Source organism: Podarcis filfolensis (assembly GCF_964270895.1).
Source record: "Podarcis filfolensis genome assembly, chromosome: 5".
Taxonomy (NCBI): domain Eukaryota; kingdom Metazoa; phylum Chordata; class Lepidosauria; order Squamata; family Lacertidae; genus Podarcis; species Podarcis filfolensis.
This window is the reverse complement of record NC_139608.1, coordinates 37,998,161-38,014,664: the sequence shown is the minus strand read 5'-3', so window position 1 is coordinate 38,014,664 and position 16,504 is coordinate 37,998,161. Positions and strand designations below refer to the sequence as shown.

At 46.9% G+C, this 16,504-nt stretch overlaps 1 protein-coding gene across 1 annotated transcript in view; it reads right to left on the bottom strand.

The window, feature by feature from the left end:
* Nucleotides 1–16,504, bottom strand: part of DGKG (diacylglycerol kinase gamma) — a 121,147-nt gene that overhangs the window by 54,381 nt on the left and 50,262 nt on the right. The window contains 6 exon segments of the mRNA XM_083616262.1: nt 2,491–2,589; nt 8,176–8,292; nt 9,242–9,330; nt 10,407–10,524; nt 15,645–15,764; nt 15,939–16,013. Coding sequence (XP_083472388.1) covers nt 2,491–2,589; nt 8,176–8,292; nt 9,242–9,330; nt 10,407–10,524; nt 15,645–15,764; nt 15,939–16,013 — 618 coding nt within the window.

Genomic DNA, 16,504 nt, shown 5'->3' with positions numbered 1-16,504 from the left:
TTATTCTGAATATCAATAGTAACAGAAGAATAAGTAAATATGAGAAAAATCCAGAAAAGAGCACCACATAATAAAATTGCCAAATTTTTCTTCTTTAGTAAGTATCTCCAATGGCTTCCTTCACTAGGATCTAATTCCCAGCTCTGTTTTTCCTTAGCAGTGGCAAAAGGGAAACCCTGGACCATGATGGGGTTCCAAATTATAACAGCCATATGCTAGCTCAGCCAGCTCAGTGAATTCCACATCGGGTTAAAAAACAAAAACTGAGCTGACTCTTATAAATCTTCTGAATCCATTCCCTGTTTTAAGGTGTCCAAGTATGGTGTTTGTCATATTTTAAAATGTCCAAGAGCAGCTTTTTGAAGCAAATGTGGAGATGGTGGAACTGTGAGATTCATGTCAAGCCCTGAGCAGGGAGCAAGTCAAATATTGAACTTTGGAACCATCGTTGTGTCCATCATTTCAAGCCACCGTTGAAGCGATTGATTCAATATGATTCACTGCAGGGTCACTAAATTAAGAAAGATTGTTTACACCAGTAGTGGATGGCATGGTGGGGCGAAGGTGCTTACCTGAACGCCTCGCTTGGCTGCTTACCAGGAGGGAGAGGGGGAAAGGTGAGGCAGTGGCGAAGGCAGTGCAGTGTCAATGCACTGGCAGGAACAACGCATTGGCTCAGCTGCTGTGTTTGCACTGCGCTGACTTTGCTGCCACCTCGCCCCCCTCCTCCCAGTAAGAAGCAATGACCTGCTTTCTGGGAGGTCGTGTAAGTCCCTTTGCCCAAACAATCTGTCCACTACTGTTTAGCACTTTATGAAATGTATTACTGAATGCTTATCATCATGGCACTGTTTGACAGACAGCATTTAATATATTATACATTAACTTTGGGTCTACTGTTATGCAATTTGGGTGGCTGCATTTCCACTAGCAAGTAATAAGGTATGTTTTAATTTCTCTCCCAGTTCCAATAGTTTCTTCCCCCATGGATTTACAAATTTATAGATTCTGGAGTGGGACAGAAATCTGACGATAGAGAGATAGATAATGTCCTTGGTTTCCTGTTTTTAAACTTTATTCACAGAATGGTTTTTAATTCAAAAAACTGCTACTGTTCTCCATATTTAATGGGCAACCCAGATCACTGGCATTTTCATGATTTTTGACCACACATATACATTTTCTTCATTGGGACTCAATTACCAGCTTTCACTATCTCCTCATTTCTCATAGTTCTGGACACAAGAAAAAGTAGACATAGCATTTGAAAGTACAATGTTTGTACCACCACAGTTTCCTCATTAGGAAAGAGGAAACTTCTTAATTTGTGGAAGTTGTGGAGTACTCTTTCCACAGAGGTGAGTTTTAAATATTGTGCTTTTAATTGTTGCAACCCACCCTGGGACCTTCAAAGATAGAATGATCTTTTAAAAGCATATGCAAAACCACAAACCACAAAAATAAGAGGTAGATTATATGTAAAACCTGAGAAGGAAACTACAAAAAGTGTGGAAATCTCTCAGCAATTGTCATTTTTGAGCCTGTCCATCTTACAATCTTGCACACCTTGGAGTGCCTGTGCCTATTCCAAGTAATCACAAAGTGGCTCTAACACAGGGGTAGGCAACCTACAGCCTAATCAGGCCTGACAGGCCTTGGAGGTTGGCCCACTAGGCCACTGTGGGCAGACCATGCCCACCTTTCCAACGCTTGACATCATATAAGACGTCAAGTGCAGGAAACCTGTAGCTAAAATGAAGCTGGAGCTAAAATGAAGAAGATTTGGCTTCCGATTCTTCCTTTGAATGCAAAGGACCTTCCTCTGCAGGCAAGACTTGAGCAGCACCTGAAGAGAGAAAAAATGTTCCTTTGGGTCATCTGATGTCATCCTGACATAAGGTGATTGACAGGCGGACAGCCCTACCCACTTGCCAAAATAGTCTATGTGGTGCTCAGGATCCAGCTAGATCACTTGATTTTGCTCATTATCCCTGCCTGCTCTAACAAGAGAAAATGCTTGTGCATAGACTACATCATATGGCACAACACTCTTCCTTTGAGTTTTTATTTTCAGCTACTTTCTTTTCTGCAACAAAGCCTAAGGCTGTATGCTAATGATTATTTGCTTGAAACAATTGGAGTGATTTTCCTCTTCTAGCAAGCCTCAATTCACCATTAGTAAACTGATAGCTGCATATAGTTAATGGAGTAGTGGGAAAGTATGGTAGCAGTAGCAGTGGCTCAATACGAAATGCCCAGATTGCAAACAGTTTGTCATTCAGCCTTCTTAGGGACACAACAGTAACGGACATAAGAGGCATTCTCTAGCAGCTCTGCAGGAAAGTACCTTAGTTTTAAGTTAACAAAATCAGTTTGGATGGGTTGAAAATCTTAAGTTTTTGAGAGAGCATCATCTAGCGGCCTTCATATGTGAGACAGAAAACGCCAATCATTAAGCCCATTTCATAGGTGTCAAGCAGACTCATTTACCAGAACAACTGGGCAGATGTGCGAAGGCAATAAGATGTGGTCCTTGAGCTGCCCGCCATCACACTCAGGCTTCACATGAGAGGCACATTTGTTGTGAAGCTGCAAGAGGAGAAAACACAGCACAAAGATTCTCTTTAAATATATCCATAAAAAGGAAGGCTGTTACAAGTAATGGCAAGGCGGTTTCTCTAACTGGCATTAATAAACAACAAATAAATGTTACCTGGCTAATATTACATTACATGTTGGAAATGTCAGAAGACAAGAGGGGACTATTATCATATATAGTGGGAATGCAAATTTGGTGGGGGGGGAGAAAAGAAGAAGAATTGGGGCATCCTAGGATTCACTGGCTCAATTATGGTAACGTTATGGTAAAAGATGAATGAATATAAAAACTAGCCTCATATGTGGTCCCTGTGGATGGGGGACTGCTGATTTGGGAACTCCAAGATCAAATGTAGCCTATCCTGAACTGGGGAAATATGTCAGGGTGAATGGAATAAACCAACTTATAGATAGTGGAATGACTTCTATATGTGCCAGATGATCCCAGGCTCATTGTACCAAATCAAGCAAGTAACAAAGCTCAGTCACATTCCATGGCTTCTGAAATATACTCAGAGTCGCAAAGTGATTTCATGCTCTTTATTCAGCTCATAGTGGTGAGGAGGAATGAATGAAAGTCCCCTCAAGGTATCTGCTTTATATACATTATTTACACAATGGGCTGCACATGATTGGCTAATTCCGGAATTCTACTGTAAGCCAATCAGGTTGTGGATTCACTTCTATCTGGAGCATGATTGGGTGGTTCCTGCCAACCAATCATATTGCTGCATTGTTCTAGGACCAATCTGACTGCTGCATTCTGAATCCTATTGTTCTAGGACCAATCAGACTGCTGCAGTTTGGATCCTATTCAACTCAGTACATAACACCCCTCCCCTCTAAGTTCCAGTCCTGCCCGGGAGGTCGCATTCATAGTCCTCGAGGTACGCCGGTGGCCTACGTGTGCGTTGCGGCCTGGGGTGTTCCCTGGTCCGGGGTTCAGGTTCTGGCTCATGTTCCAAGGATGCTGGCTGTGATGGGCCTGTCTGGTCTGGTGCAACCGGCTCGCTCAGTCGTGGTTCTGGTTCCGGTGTCCTTTTGGCTTCGCGGGTCCTCTCTGTATTTACTGATTCTGCCTCTCCTGCTGGCCCCTCCTGCTCTATGGGCCTCACTGCCCCTCTGTTCCCTTGGGACTCCTCTGACCTTTCCTCCTCCTGGTTTTCTCCCGGGAATCGTCGCCGTATCTGGTCGCAGTGGCGGCGCCAGCATTGCCCCCCATCCGTTAGCACCTCGTACGACACGGGACCAGTGACCCTGGTGACTGTGGCGGGTACCCATGCTGGGCCTGCCCCAAAATTCTTTGCGTACACTGGGTCCTGGGCCTCGAAGGTCCGGGGGTTCCTGCCTTCCCCCACCACTACCTCATCCTGAGCTCTATCGGGGTGAAGGCGGTCCAATCTGATTGCAAGGCGCCGACCCATTAGTAGTTCAGCGGGGCTCCGGCCAGTCGTTGAGCTGGGGGTGCTGTGTTGTGCTAGGAGGAATGTGGCTAGGCGGTACTCCCAATCCCCTTGCGTCATGCGGCGAAGGGTGTCCTTGGTGGTCCGCACCATGCGTTCTGCTTGGCCATTGGTGGCAGGGTGGAATGGCGCCGAACGGATGTGGCGGATGGCGTTCTGCGCTGTGAAGGTTTGGAATTCTCCTGACGTAAATGCAGTCCCGTTGTCTGAGACGAGAGTGTCAGGGAGCCCGTGGGTTGCAAACAGCCTGCGTAGTACCCGGATGGCTGCGGACGTAGAAGTGGACGGTACCAGTGCGACTTCCAGCCATTTGGTGTAGGAGTCCACCACTATGAAGAATGTTTTCCCCTGAAAGGGGCCAGCGAAGTCCACATGCAGGCGTGACCATGGTGCTCGGGCGGACTCCCAGGACTGGACTGGGGCCCTTGGGGGATCTGGGCGGGATTCTTGGCAGGCCTGGCAGTGTTTGACCCAGGCCTCTATCTCTCCGTCGATCCCCGGCCACCACACATAACTCCTGGCAAGGGCCTTCATTCTTACTACCCCTGGGTGTGTCTCGTGTAGGGCTGTGAGGACCCTTTTGCGGAGGGGCTGGGGAACAACGACCCTGCTTCCCCATAACAGGCACCCCTTGTGGGCTGACAGTTCATGTTTGCGGGTTGTGTAGCCAGCGAATTCTGGCCCGGGGCTGCTGCTGGGCCATCCCCTCCACACCCAGTCCAGGACGCGGGAGATGACCCTATCTTTATTGGAATGGTGTGCAACTTCTTGTGCCTGAATGGGGCGGTCGGGAAGCAGCTCCAGGCTCATAACCTCTTGTGCAGGTGCTGGGTCGGGGCCTGTTTCCGGTAGTGGTAGCCTGCTGAGGGCGTCCGCATGGCCCATCGCCTTCCCAGGGCGGTGAATCAGTGCATACTGGTAGCTGGCAAGGAAAATTGACCACCTGAGGACACGAGGAGACAGCACTTGGGGGGTCTGCTTTTCGGAGGCAAACAAGCCAAGCAAGGGCTTGTGGTCAGTCACCACGGTGAAGGGCCGCCCGTACAAGAAATCATGGAATTTTTTTACTCCCTTCACGATTGCCAGACCCTCCTTGTCGATTTGCGAGTAGTTCCGCTCGGTTGCGTTGAGTGTCTGGGAAAAGTATGCCACCGGTACCTCTCTTCCATCCGGGAGTTGGTGTCCCAGGACAGCGCCAATGCCATAGGGTGAGGCGTCGCATGCTAGCACCACCGGCAGCCTCTCGTCGAAGTGTGCCAAGACCGAGTTTGAGACAAGCAAGTCCTTGACTGCCTGGAATGCGGCCTCCTGGCGCTGGCCCCACACCCAAGGGGCCCGCTTGTCCAGGAGTCTGTGTAGGGGCTCCGCTACCGCCGCCTTGTGGGGAAGGAAGGAATGGTAAAAGTTCAATAGTCCCAAGAAGGCCTGAAGTTCAGTCTTGTTCTTGGGCGCTGGGGCATCACAAATGGCCCGTACCTTGTCCCCAGTCGGGTGGACCCCTTCTGCGTCCACCATAAATCCCAGAAAGTCCACCTGAGGCACTCCTAGTAGACATTTTTCCCGCTTCACCTTGAGACCCGCCGTCTGGAAACGGTGCAGAACGGTGCGGAGGCGGTCCTCAAACTCCTCTGGTGTGGGCCCGGCAATCAACACATCATCGAAGAAGGGGGTGACGCCAGGAATCCCTTTAAGGAGAGAGTCCATTAGATTCTGGAATATGCCTGGTGCCACGCTGACACCGAATTGCAGCCGCTTTACCCTGAACGCTCCTCTGTGCGTCACAATCGTCTGTGCCTCTGCTGTGGCCTCATCTACTGGCAGTTGTTGATATGCTTGGGCCAAGTCCAGCTTGCCAAAAATTTTCGACCCAGCCAGGGTGGCAAGGACATGGCTGACCACTGGCACTGGGTATGCATGGGCCGTGAGGGCCTTGTTTATGGTACATTTGTAGTCTGCGCAGATGCGGACCGAACCATTCGGCTTGACGGGTGTGACGATTGGGGTTTCCCAGGGGGCATTAGGCACCGGCTCCAGCACACCTTGCTCCACGAGTCGGTCCAATTCCTCGTCTATACGGGGTTTCAGGGCGAACGGGACCCGGCGGGCCTTGAGTCTGACTGGTCGTACTGCGGGGTCAAGCTGTAGAGCAATGGGGGGGCCCGTATACTGTCCCAATTTCCCATCAAAAACCCCCGGAAATTCCTTGCATATGGCGTCCACGTCCACTTGTAAGTTCGTGTGGTTCACCCCGGTGACGGCTAGCCCCAGTGGTCCAAACCATGCCAATCCCAGTAAGCTAATGTAGGGGCCCTTGACCACAAGCAAGTCCAGTTGCCGCGTCCGCCCTCGGTATTGCACCCTGAAGGTCCCCACCCCCATTGTGGGGACCTTACGTTTCTGGAAGTCCCGGAGGGTGAATGGGGCCGGCCTGAGTTTGGGACCCCCAGTAGGACACAGTTTCCTTAAGGTCCTTGCCGAGATTATGGATAGAGTTGAACCCGTGTCAAGCTCCATGCGGCATGGGGCCCCCTCTATCTGTACCTCTACATAAATTTTCTCTACGTTGGGGTGGGGCAACTGGTATACCTGGAAGTCCGTGAGCTCCGTCGAGTTGCCTTGGTGTGTTGGGCCCCGGGACCTGGGGCTCTTGGATTGGTCATCTGATGCCTGGCGTCGGGTGGGCCGAGCTCGACACACCCGGGCGATGTGTCCCAATTTTCTGCACTGCCTGCACTCTGCGTTGCGGAAACGGCAGGTCCTCCTCTCGTGACTGTCTCCACAGCTTGCGCAGTTCCCTGCTTCTCGTCGAGGCAGCTGGGGTATGTGGGCTGCTTGAGTGCGCTGCTGTACTCGGTGCACCTCCTCCCTGTTGGATCCTGAGTCGTCGGTGAGGTCTTCGTGGTGGACCCTCGGTTGGGACGGCTGGCTCGGCCGTGCCTCTTGCGTCGACCTCTCGGCAGCTTCCGTTGCCAGGGCCTCCTCCAGAGCGACCTGGAACGTTAGGTCCTTCTTAGCGTAGAGGCGTCGTTGCAGCTTCTCATCCTTCAGGCCACCGACGAGGCGGTCACGAAGCATGTTCTCCAGCTCTGAGAAGTTGCAGAACCGGGCAGCTTGGCGGAGAGAGGTCACAAACCCAGTTATGGTTTCCCCAGGGGCTTGCCGCTTTGCATAGAAGGCATTTCGACGAGCCACCACAGAGGGCTGTGGCGAAAAGTGCCCCTTCAGCTGTTCCATTATTGTTTTGTATGGAACAGTAGCGACTTCTTCGGGTGCAAGGAGAGCCCGGGCGATTTCAAACGTCTCCTCTCCGCAGACGCTGAAGAATATCGCCCTCTTCTTGGCGTCTTCTTCATCGGTGACCCCTTTGGCTTCTAGGAGGAAGGTGAAACGGGAGGCATACGCTTCCCAGTCTCCAGATGCTGGGTTGAACGGCGAGAAGCTGCTGTCGGTTGCCATTCTGAGTTCCTTGTGTCCCGGAGCTGAAGCCTGGATACACGGTGCGAGGCAGCGGTGCGGCAGGTGGCGGTGCTGCGGTGCTGTGTGTGGCAGTCAGCTCAGCGGGATCCCACCTTCGTCGCCAGTGAAATATACTCAGAGTCGCAAAGTGATTTCATGCTCTTTATTCAGCTCATAGTGGTGAGGAGGAATGAATGAAAGTCCCCTCAAGGTATCTGCTTTATATACATTATTTACACAATGGGCTGCACATGATTGGCTAATTCCGGAATTCTACTGTAAGCCAATCAGGTTGTGGATTCACTTCTATCTGGAGCATGATTGGGTGGTTCCTGCCAACCAATCATATTGCTGCATTGTTCTAGGACCAATCTGACTGCTGCATTCTGAATCCTATTGTTCTAGGACCAATCAGACTGCTGCAGTTTGGATCCTATTCAACTCAGTACATAACAGCTTCTCAACAATATTCAGTGTCGTGACCGTTTTCACAATCAGGAGAAAAACCGAGGAACAGATTTCTTATTTATTCACAGGCATGCCGTGATTATTGCCAATATAGAGGAAACATGGCCTGCTGATGTAGGAGGTGACTTGCCTTGAACAGCTTAGCGTTCTTTAAAAAAAAACCACCACCACACTTGCTTCACGTACTCACTGTGATTTGGCACCATACACAATGCAGTCCGGTAATGCCCTGGTAGCTCTTGATGCTTTTATGACAACGATCGCATTTGGCTGGGGAGTTCCCCTCAATCCATGTGTGCTGCATGACCTAGAAATGCATGAGACAAGGTGATCCATGCTGGAAAAGAAATTCAGGCACTAAATATGAGGCAACAAAGGAGAAGAAATGCTCCTGAATGAGCGTCAGAATTATTGTTCCTTCAAATATTTCAGGATATGCTTTTGAAGCGTGGGATAAAGAAAGGAATGGGAAAGTGGTGTTTTTTTTGGGGGGGAGTCTGTGATCCAACTATCGTGGTGTCTCATGAGCCTTCGGCTAAACTCACTGTATGATAAGGCAGGCTATTCACAATCTTAAATGCCATTGGTATAGAACATTAGATGGATATTTTAGCCATAATACCACAATGAACTGCTCACATGGGCATGCACAATCCAAAAATCATTGACTTTCTCCATTGCTTCTCTGAGTTCCTTTCCAGTCTTGCAGCCTCTGTTTCTGCTTTGTCATGACCTCGCAGCTATGTTTTAGTACAGCTTCTGGTATCAGCTGCAACTCTGGCCAATGTTTTTTGGTGTGCTGCTCTCTCTCCGACTACAAACCCAGCTAGAGTTTCAGCACAATTTCCTTATACAGGGCTGATGACCATCCTAGGGGCAGATGCTTTCATTCAGAGTCTGGGGAACCTGGAGCTGCTGAGCTCTAAGAATGTAGGACTCTGCTGCCAGAAATGGGTCTCAATGTTTTGCTGTTGAGCGTTTGCTTGCCTAACCTCCTCTGGAGAAGTAGCCATATCTGCAACAGTTGCCCAGAAGGCAGATTCCTCCCTTTTCAGTTTGATACTTATGAACTATTCCAGCAGTATGGCAATTTGGTGAAGTGTGGTAGCCTATAAAATACGGGTCCTTCTTGGCACAATAGCAGGGCTCTTATGACTGTGTGGACAGCATGATCTGCATTGCAGACAGCCTGTCTTAGATGGAAGGTCATCAGTAAGTGAACACATGCACTAGGCATTCATGAATGCCTTACTCACAGTTGTATTTCTCTTTGATTTCACGTAAGTGCTGATGCAGGGGGCAATCTCTTTGGACACGCATCTTTCATGGACTGTGTATTTACAAACTGTAGAGAAAAAGAAAAAGAGAGAAGCTCTAAGTTCACCCTATATTCAAGGCAAGCAGTTTCTAGCTATTTCATTAAACACACAAGACGTAACCGGCTGGACTTTTGAATAAACAAGGTATACTATTCATTGTATCAAATTGTAAATTTCAACGGAAGTCTCATAAAGTTCAACAAAAAAGCAGAAGACCCAGTGGATCAGTTCATTTTCTAGTCAGTTCATTCATAAGGTCCATATATGTATAAGTGTCTATTCCACCTGTCTGTTTATCAGTAGTACAGGGTCTAGGTAATGCAAATAAATACAATATTGTAATCTCACACATTTTACTTCATTTTACTGATGAAGCCTAGGATGGCGAAACAAGGCCAATATTCCGGAAATCCTTGTCTTAGACTCTGTGAAAGGATTCTGTAGAACTGTAACAACGTTTCATGTGGATTATTGGACTCTGTGAACAGACAGGTGGAATAGACTGCTCCACCATCCATCCAGACAACCGAAAGGCATTATCAGAGATCAAGGTCTCATTCCAGCCAGGCAAAAGTATTTGGAGTGCAGACAGTGAGGAGTGTGGCCCAGGGAGACTTCTGAGGGCCAGATCGAAAGACATAGAGGCCCACAATTGCCCCCTCCTTGTGCCTGAGGTTCCCCACAGAACGTTGATGACCATTTGCAGTGCATAGTAGCAGCTGTAGGACTGGGAGGATATTGGAGCACACAGACTTTGTTGCCACTGCCTAGATCCCTTTGGATCCTAGGAAAGGGTACGAATTTTATTCAACAAGTAGAGGTGAGGCCTGGCTTATGGTTCATCCATTCCACCACATTTGGGAGTTGCGCATCTAGAAAGATTCCCAAACATTCCCAGAATAAGGAACCCACTAGAAGTCAATATGGAATCCCTGCTTGCTGTGCGTCAAAATTAAAAAGGAACAAAATAAACCAGGAAATCTTTCTCCTCATCTTTCTTGGGGATTCTGGCATTGTTGACTCCACTTCATTTGCATGCAGGTCAACAAAGAAGGGTGAATCTCACATGAGCATTGTACAAGCAGCCTATCTGGGCACTTACAGGAGCAGCACAGGCCTTGCTTCCTGACGCCCAGCAGCATAGTGCGACAAAAGTTGCAGTAAGCAGGCTTCTTGAAGTGCTTCAGCCTCCACGCATGCTGTCCATCATCCTTTACATTCTACAGGGAGGGAAAAAAGCCCACTGAGATGGAGTGGAAGATACAGATGGCGTCTCTTGCAGCACCTTTTCCAGGATAACCTTTTCAATTTAGGATGACCAGAAATGCGATGTAAACTACCTGCAAACTGATTGTCTGAACTGGTCCGTTTACAGCCTCCACAGCCTACTAACATTTTTGAGGATGCCGGTTAGAAAATGTAAAAGAATAACTTAGTTACGATGTAAACAGATCTTCATAAAGCCCTTAATAATAATAAAATAAGCTGCCATGACGTAGAAGAGATGTTATTTAGACTGCAATCTATATGTGCTGTATATGGTTTCTTTTTTTTTTTACAAGCCTCACTTAGAAATGCTAATTATTAAGTGGTATACAAGTGCCCTAAATAAATAGATGCCGTTACCTGGGAGTAAATCCCACTGAACTAAATGGGACTGACTTCTGAATAGACATGTATAGCTTTGCGCTGTCAATGACTGTGGACTATCAAGCCAAATTAGAGGATTATGCATTTTTTAAAATTTGCACTGCTTACACCATTGTAAGCCTACTATTTCCAAGCAACTATGAAACAAATTATAAAAAGTATATTAACATACAAGAGAAAGATTTTATGGTGTATCATTCATTATCTATACTATTTGTTTAATGTGGTATAACCGTTTAAAAAGGAAACAGAAAGTCTGTAAAGGTGCTAGATTTTCCTCAGCTTGAAGGCAGTATCTATCAAAATTATTTCTATACTATGATCACTGTAACACACAAATTAGGTTTTTTTGTTTTTGTTTTTGTTTTTGCTCTACCATGTTTTCTAGCCAGGCAAGTTTCACCAGTTTCCAAGGGACATTGAAGAAATATCAAGAATAAATGGGCAATAAAGGCTCAATAGTTATTTAAAATGGTATTATCTGAAGAACAAAGGTTTGATGGAGAGTAAAGGTAAAGGTAACAGGACCCCTGACCATTAGGTCCAGTCGTGGCTGACTCTGGGGTTGCGGCACTCATATCGCTTTATTGGCTGAGGGAACCAGCGTACAGCTTCCGGGTCATGTGGCCAGCATGACTAAGCTGCTTCTGGCGAACCAGAGCAGCACACGGAAATGCTGTTTACCTTCCCGTCGGAGGTATTTATCTATTTATCTACTTGTACTTTGACGTGCTTTTGAACTGATAGGTTGGCAGGAGCAGGGACCGAGCAACGGGAGCTCACCCCATCGCGGGGAATCGAACCGCCGACCTTCTGATCGGCAAGCCCTAGGCTCTGTGGTTTAACCCACAGCGCCACCTGCGTCTATGGAGAGGACAGTGAGTCAAATATGACAGCATGAATGCAAACAGAACAAAGGCACCTAGGCATCCTTTATTGCAGGCATGAATGTTAGGTAACCTCAAATACTCGCTTCTGATTGGTGGTGGTGGTAACTGGTACCTCCATTTGGCACATAAGAACAAGAGTGGAATCTTCTAAGCACCAAACCAAATAACTCTCTCACCTCCTACTCATAAAAGCTATTCCTTTGTGCACATAAGAAGAATGTGTGAAAATGGATTCCTCCAAGTGCTTTTCCCCTAAGTCACACACGCCTACGTATGCCACATCAATACTTGCAAAATACTGCTCTGCTTAGCAGCTTAAAAAAATCAGAATAAATATCTGGCTTTAGTAGCCCCCTTACAGAGTGAGCAACACTCAAACTTCCTCCCATTGTGGAATATCTTTATAAACATCTAGTTCTTGTCATGGCACAGGGATCTCTACCCCCAAATTGAGAAAAACTCACACAAATACCAAATATACATCACAAGAGCTTCATGAGCATGGCCATCAAGGGCCCATTGTACAATCTGCAGATTCTTCTTCTTCTTTTTAAAAATGCATTTCAACCAAACCATTTGCTATAGAAAGGCATATGATGGGCAGTACTCTGTAAGGACAGGCAAAGCAATGCCTACTAATTGGGGCTGATGGGAGCCAGCCAGGAAATGTTAAAACTGGATGAAATCCACTGATGTCATGGTCCAGGAGACAAATGAATGAGAGACTGTGAATGGTCAACTAGTTCCAGAAGTTCCTAGACTCAAGGACTTAAGAGATCCATGTGGCCAGGTAGGATAGGTCATTGAGATTCTCAGGTTGCAGGATTAGAGAGTTGAGGCAGAGTAAGAACTTCCTGAGGTTGGGTGTTCCAGGCAGCACTTCCTTCAGGATCTGAAATTGGTTATCTATGTTTCTGAATGATCAGGGGGTGGGTCAGGCTTTGAAGTGGCAGAATATGAAATTAAACAAAACAAAAAGAGGTTCACAACCCAAAACTACTTGATTACATCTAACTTCTATCTTTATTAAAGTAAGCTACATTTACCTCCTTTTCAATATTTGTTATAAATCTTGTTATAATTCTGTTAATTCTGTTAACAAATTTATTGAATGCCCGCAGCAGTTCATTAATTTTCCTTGTATAAAACAGATGTTATTTGAGAAGCTGACTTTTGACATTCTGCTGCCCTCGTGTGGTTTAACTTTTGAAAGTAGCTGTATTAAAAAACAAAAACCTTTCTTCTTTTCCTTTGCTATCATTGACTTTATTCTGTGCTCTTTTTAAAGTTCTGTTTATCTCAAAAGGGCTTGTGGAAAAGATGCTCCTTGAGAACTGCGCCTGTAAGCTATTAGGACCTATGTTTTTTGACCTTGACAACACAAGCGATTTACCGTATTTTTCACTCTATAAGACGCACCAGACCATAAGACACACCTAGTTTTTGGAGGAGGAAAACAAGAAAAAAAATATTCTGAATCCCAGAAGCCAGAACAGCAAGAGGGATCGCTGTGCAGCCTGCATTCGCTCCATAAGATGCACACACATTTCCCCTTACTTTTTAGGAGGGAAAAGTGCGCCTTATAGAGCAAGAAATACGGTAAATATCTTTCCCTGAATGTAGCAGAGCTATCATCTGTGCTGTGTGAATGATATTTATAGTCAAAACAACGGGGAGGCAAAGCATCTTGGTATGCATGAGCAATGGTATGTATTAACATGAACACATTTAGTTGCCTTGCCAAACGTGGATCCACCAAGTTGATTCCTGTTCCCAAAGAATTCCTGTTCCTCAAACACACATTGATATTGAATAAGGGATCAGACTTTTTATCAGTCTTTCTATCCATCTTTTTTATCCCACCAAGAAGCTGTGGGTGATAGTCACCCAACACTCTCCCTTTATGGACACATGAACGCTAAGGCTGGATCTACACTGATCTTTAAAAATGCTAAGAAAGAAACCGTTATATAGCTCTCAAAGCAATTTTCCACTGACTGCTGTACAGCGCCTCCTGGTGTCACATATTTACAACGCATTTATAACATTATAACTTATGGTTACCAGATTTTTTTCATTGAATCCAGGGACACTTTTTTTTATTTTATTTAAACTGAGTAGCAACAGGGAGTCAGTAGTGGGGATGGTGAGGCAAAAGACCCTGGGCCCAAGCACACATGCATGCTGTATAAAGGTGCAAAGCCCTTCTTTCGCACCCTGTGAAACATAAATGCACAGGTTTTTAAAAACTGGGCAACGGCACACCGCCTGCCCATGGCTCTCGAGCCTTCCCCGATCTCCTGCCCCATTCCCCCATTTTGATAGATTAGGGGAAGCTCGGGAGTCACAGGCGGCCGGCCGTTGCCCAGGAGGGGCCAGCCTCGTAGTGCAGTTGGCTCTGGCTGGCTTCAGGAGCTGCTCGCTGCTCACTGCCGTGGTGCAGGAAAAATGGCGGGGGCCACGGCAGCAAGCAGCCCTTGAAGCCAGTCAGAGCCAACTGCACTACCAGGTTGGCTCCGGGCTGCTGAGGCTGCCGCTGCCACGTTTCCCGGGGACAGATTTGCCAATCTGGGGGCATTCCAGGGATGGAATTTGTCTGGTGACAGATGTGCAAATCCGGGGACTGTCCCTGGGAACCAGGGACATCTGGTAACCCTATTATAAGTCACCTCTTATTTTCCCTGACTGGCAGCCCCTCTCCATGGTTCTAAGCAAGCCTCTTTCTCAGCACTTGCTGCCAGAGATCCTTTTGACTGGACCAGGAGCCTTCTTCATGAAATGTGGGTGCTACACCACTGAGTGGTGGTGCCTCCTCCCTTATACACACCGATGTTTTAAATTGGGGGTGGGGAACCAATGATTCCTGAGATGTTGTTGGATTACAACATTGGTGATGGGGCTGATGGAAGCTGGAGTCCAACAACGTGGAAGATGGAGCAAGCTTGTTTTGGGTTGCTTCAGAGGGTAGGACTCAAACAAATGGATTCAGTTTCCAACTAAACATCAGGAAGAGCTTACTAATGGGGTAAAAGCTGTTCAACAGTGGAACAGACTCCCTAGGAAGGTTGAAGACTCTCCTTCCTTAGAGGTTTTAAAGCAGAAGTTGGATGGCCATCTGTCATGGATGCTTTAGTTGAGATTCCTGCATTGCATAGATAACCCTTGGTCCTTTCCAACTCTACAATTCTATGATTCTCTGAACATCTGGAGGTTCCCCATAACTGCTTTAAATACAAGCATTTGTTGAAACTACTCACATTTTGAAGTGCCATAAGATTATTGAACCAAATATACAAGTAGAAAGAAACTGGGTGTATCACATATTTAAACCCTCATTGAAAGAGGAGAAAAATCTTGACTAGCTACTTTTTTTTTACTACTCAGTTGAACATCTTTTATAGGGACGCGGGTGGCACTGTGGGTTAAACCACAGAGCCTAGGACTTGCCGATCAGAAGGTCGGCGGTTCGAATCCCTGCGACGGGGTGAGCTCCCGTTGCTCGGTCCCTGCTCCTGCCAACCTAGCAGTTCGAAAGCACGTCAAAGTGCAAGTAGATAAATAGGTACCGCTCCAGCGGGAAAGTAAACGGCGTTTCCATGCGCTGCTCTGGTTTGCCAGAAGCAGCTTAGTAATGCTGGCCACATGACCCGGAAGCTGTACGCCGGCTCCCTCGGCCAATAAAGTGAGATGAGCGCCGCAACTCCAGAGTCAGCCACAACTGGACCTAATGGTCAGGGGTCCCTTTACCTTTACTGAACATCTTTTGGCTCATCTTTTCTGAGGTTAGGCCAGCTACTCACAGTTTCCATGCCCAGCAGAACGAGCAAAGGAATAGTGGTCATGCCACCCCGAATCCACTCTTCCAGCGTCACAGTTCCATCATGATCATAGTCTATTTCTTCCATCATCTCTTTCAAGATCTGTAGAAGGAGACAAAATTTAATTAGAATCAACAGATCCTCCTCAACCCACCAAACTAAAGTTATTCCATTGGTAGGATATATATAGCAGATCTTCAAGGGTGCAGCAAAGAGAGCCTTCATGACTTAATTCTGACCATGCTCAGCAGAGACTTGTATACGAATGAAACTCACCGGCCTCAGTTCTGTGGAGTCCCACTCAAGGTATTCTGCTACATGAACCATCTGATTGATAATACGATCTAGCTCCTGGTTTCAGAAATAAGACAAAAAGGAAGGTAAGGGGGGGGGAATGTAGATGTGTGCATATCTTCAGCAGGGCTGGATAACCTGTGGTCCTCCAGATGTTGCTTGAACTTCTAATTCCCATCAACTCCAGCCATTATGACCAATGGGCAGAGATGATGGCAGCTGCAGCCCAGCCACATCTGGAGGACCACCAGCTTCCCCACCCTGGATTTACAGTAATGTAGTAATATGCATCTGCTGACATTGCAAACATATATCACTACGCAAGGAAGGCATCCTGTCTTTATGATGTAGCTATGTGGGTTCGGTTTCTCATTCTTGGAGGCGGTGAGGATAATTCCACTGAAGAACTTGCTCAAGGGTAATATATAATACTATGTGTCGCACACAGAAAAATAGCAGGACTTGTATGCAATTTCTAGTAAGAAATATGGGATCTCAAGCCAATATATTGTAAAGAAAATAGGAAGTCTAGCATATCTAAGCTTCAT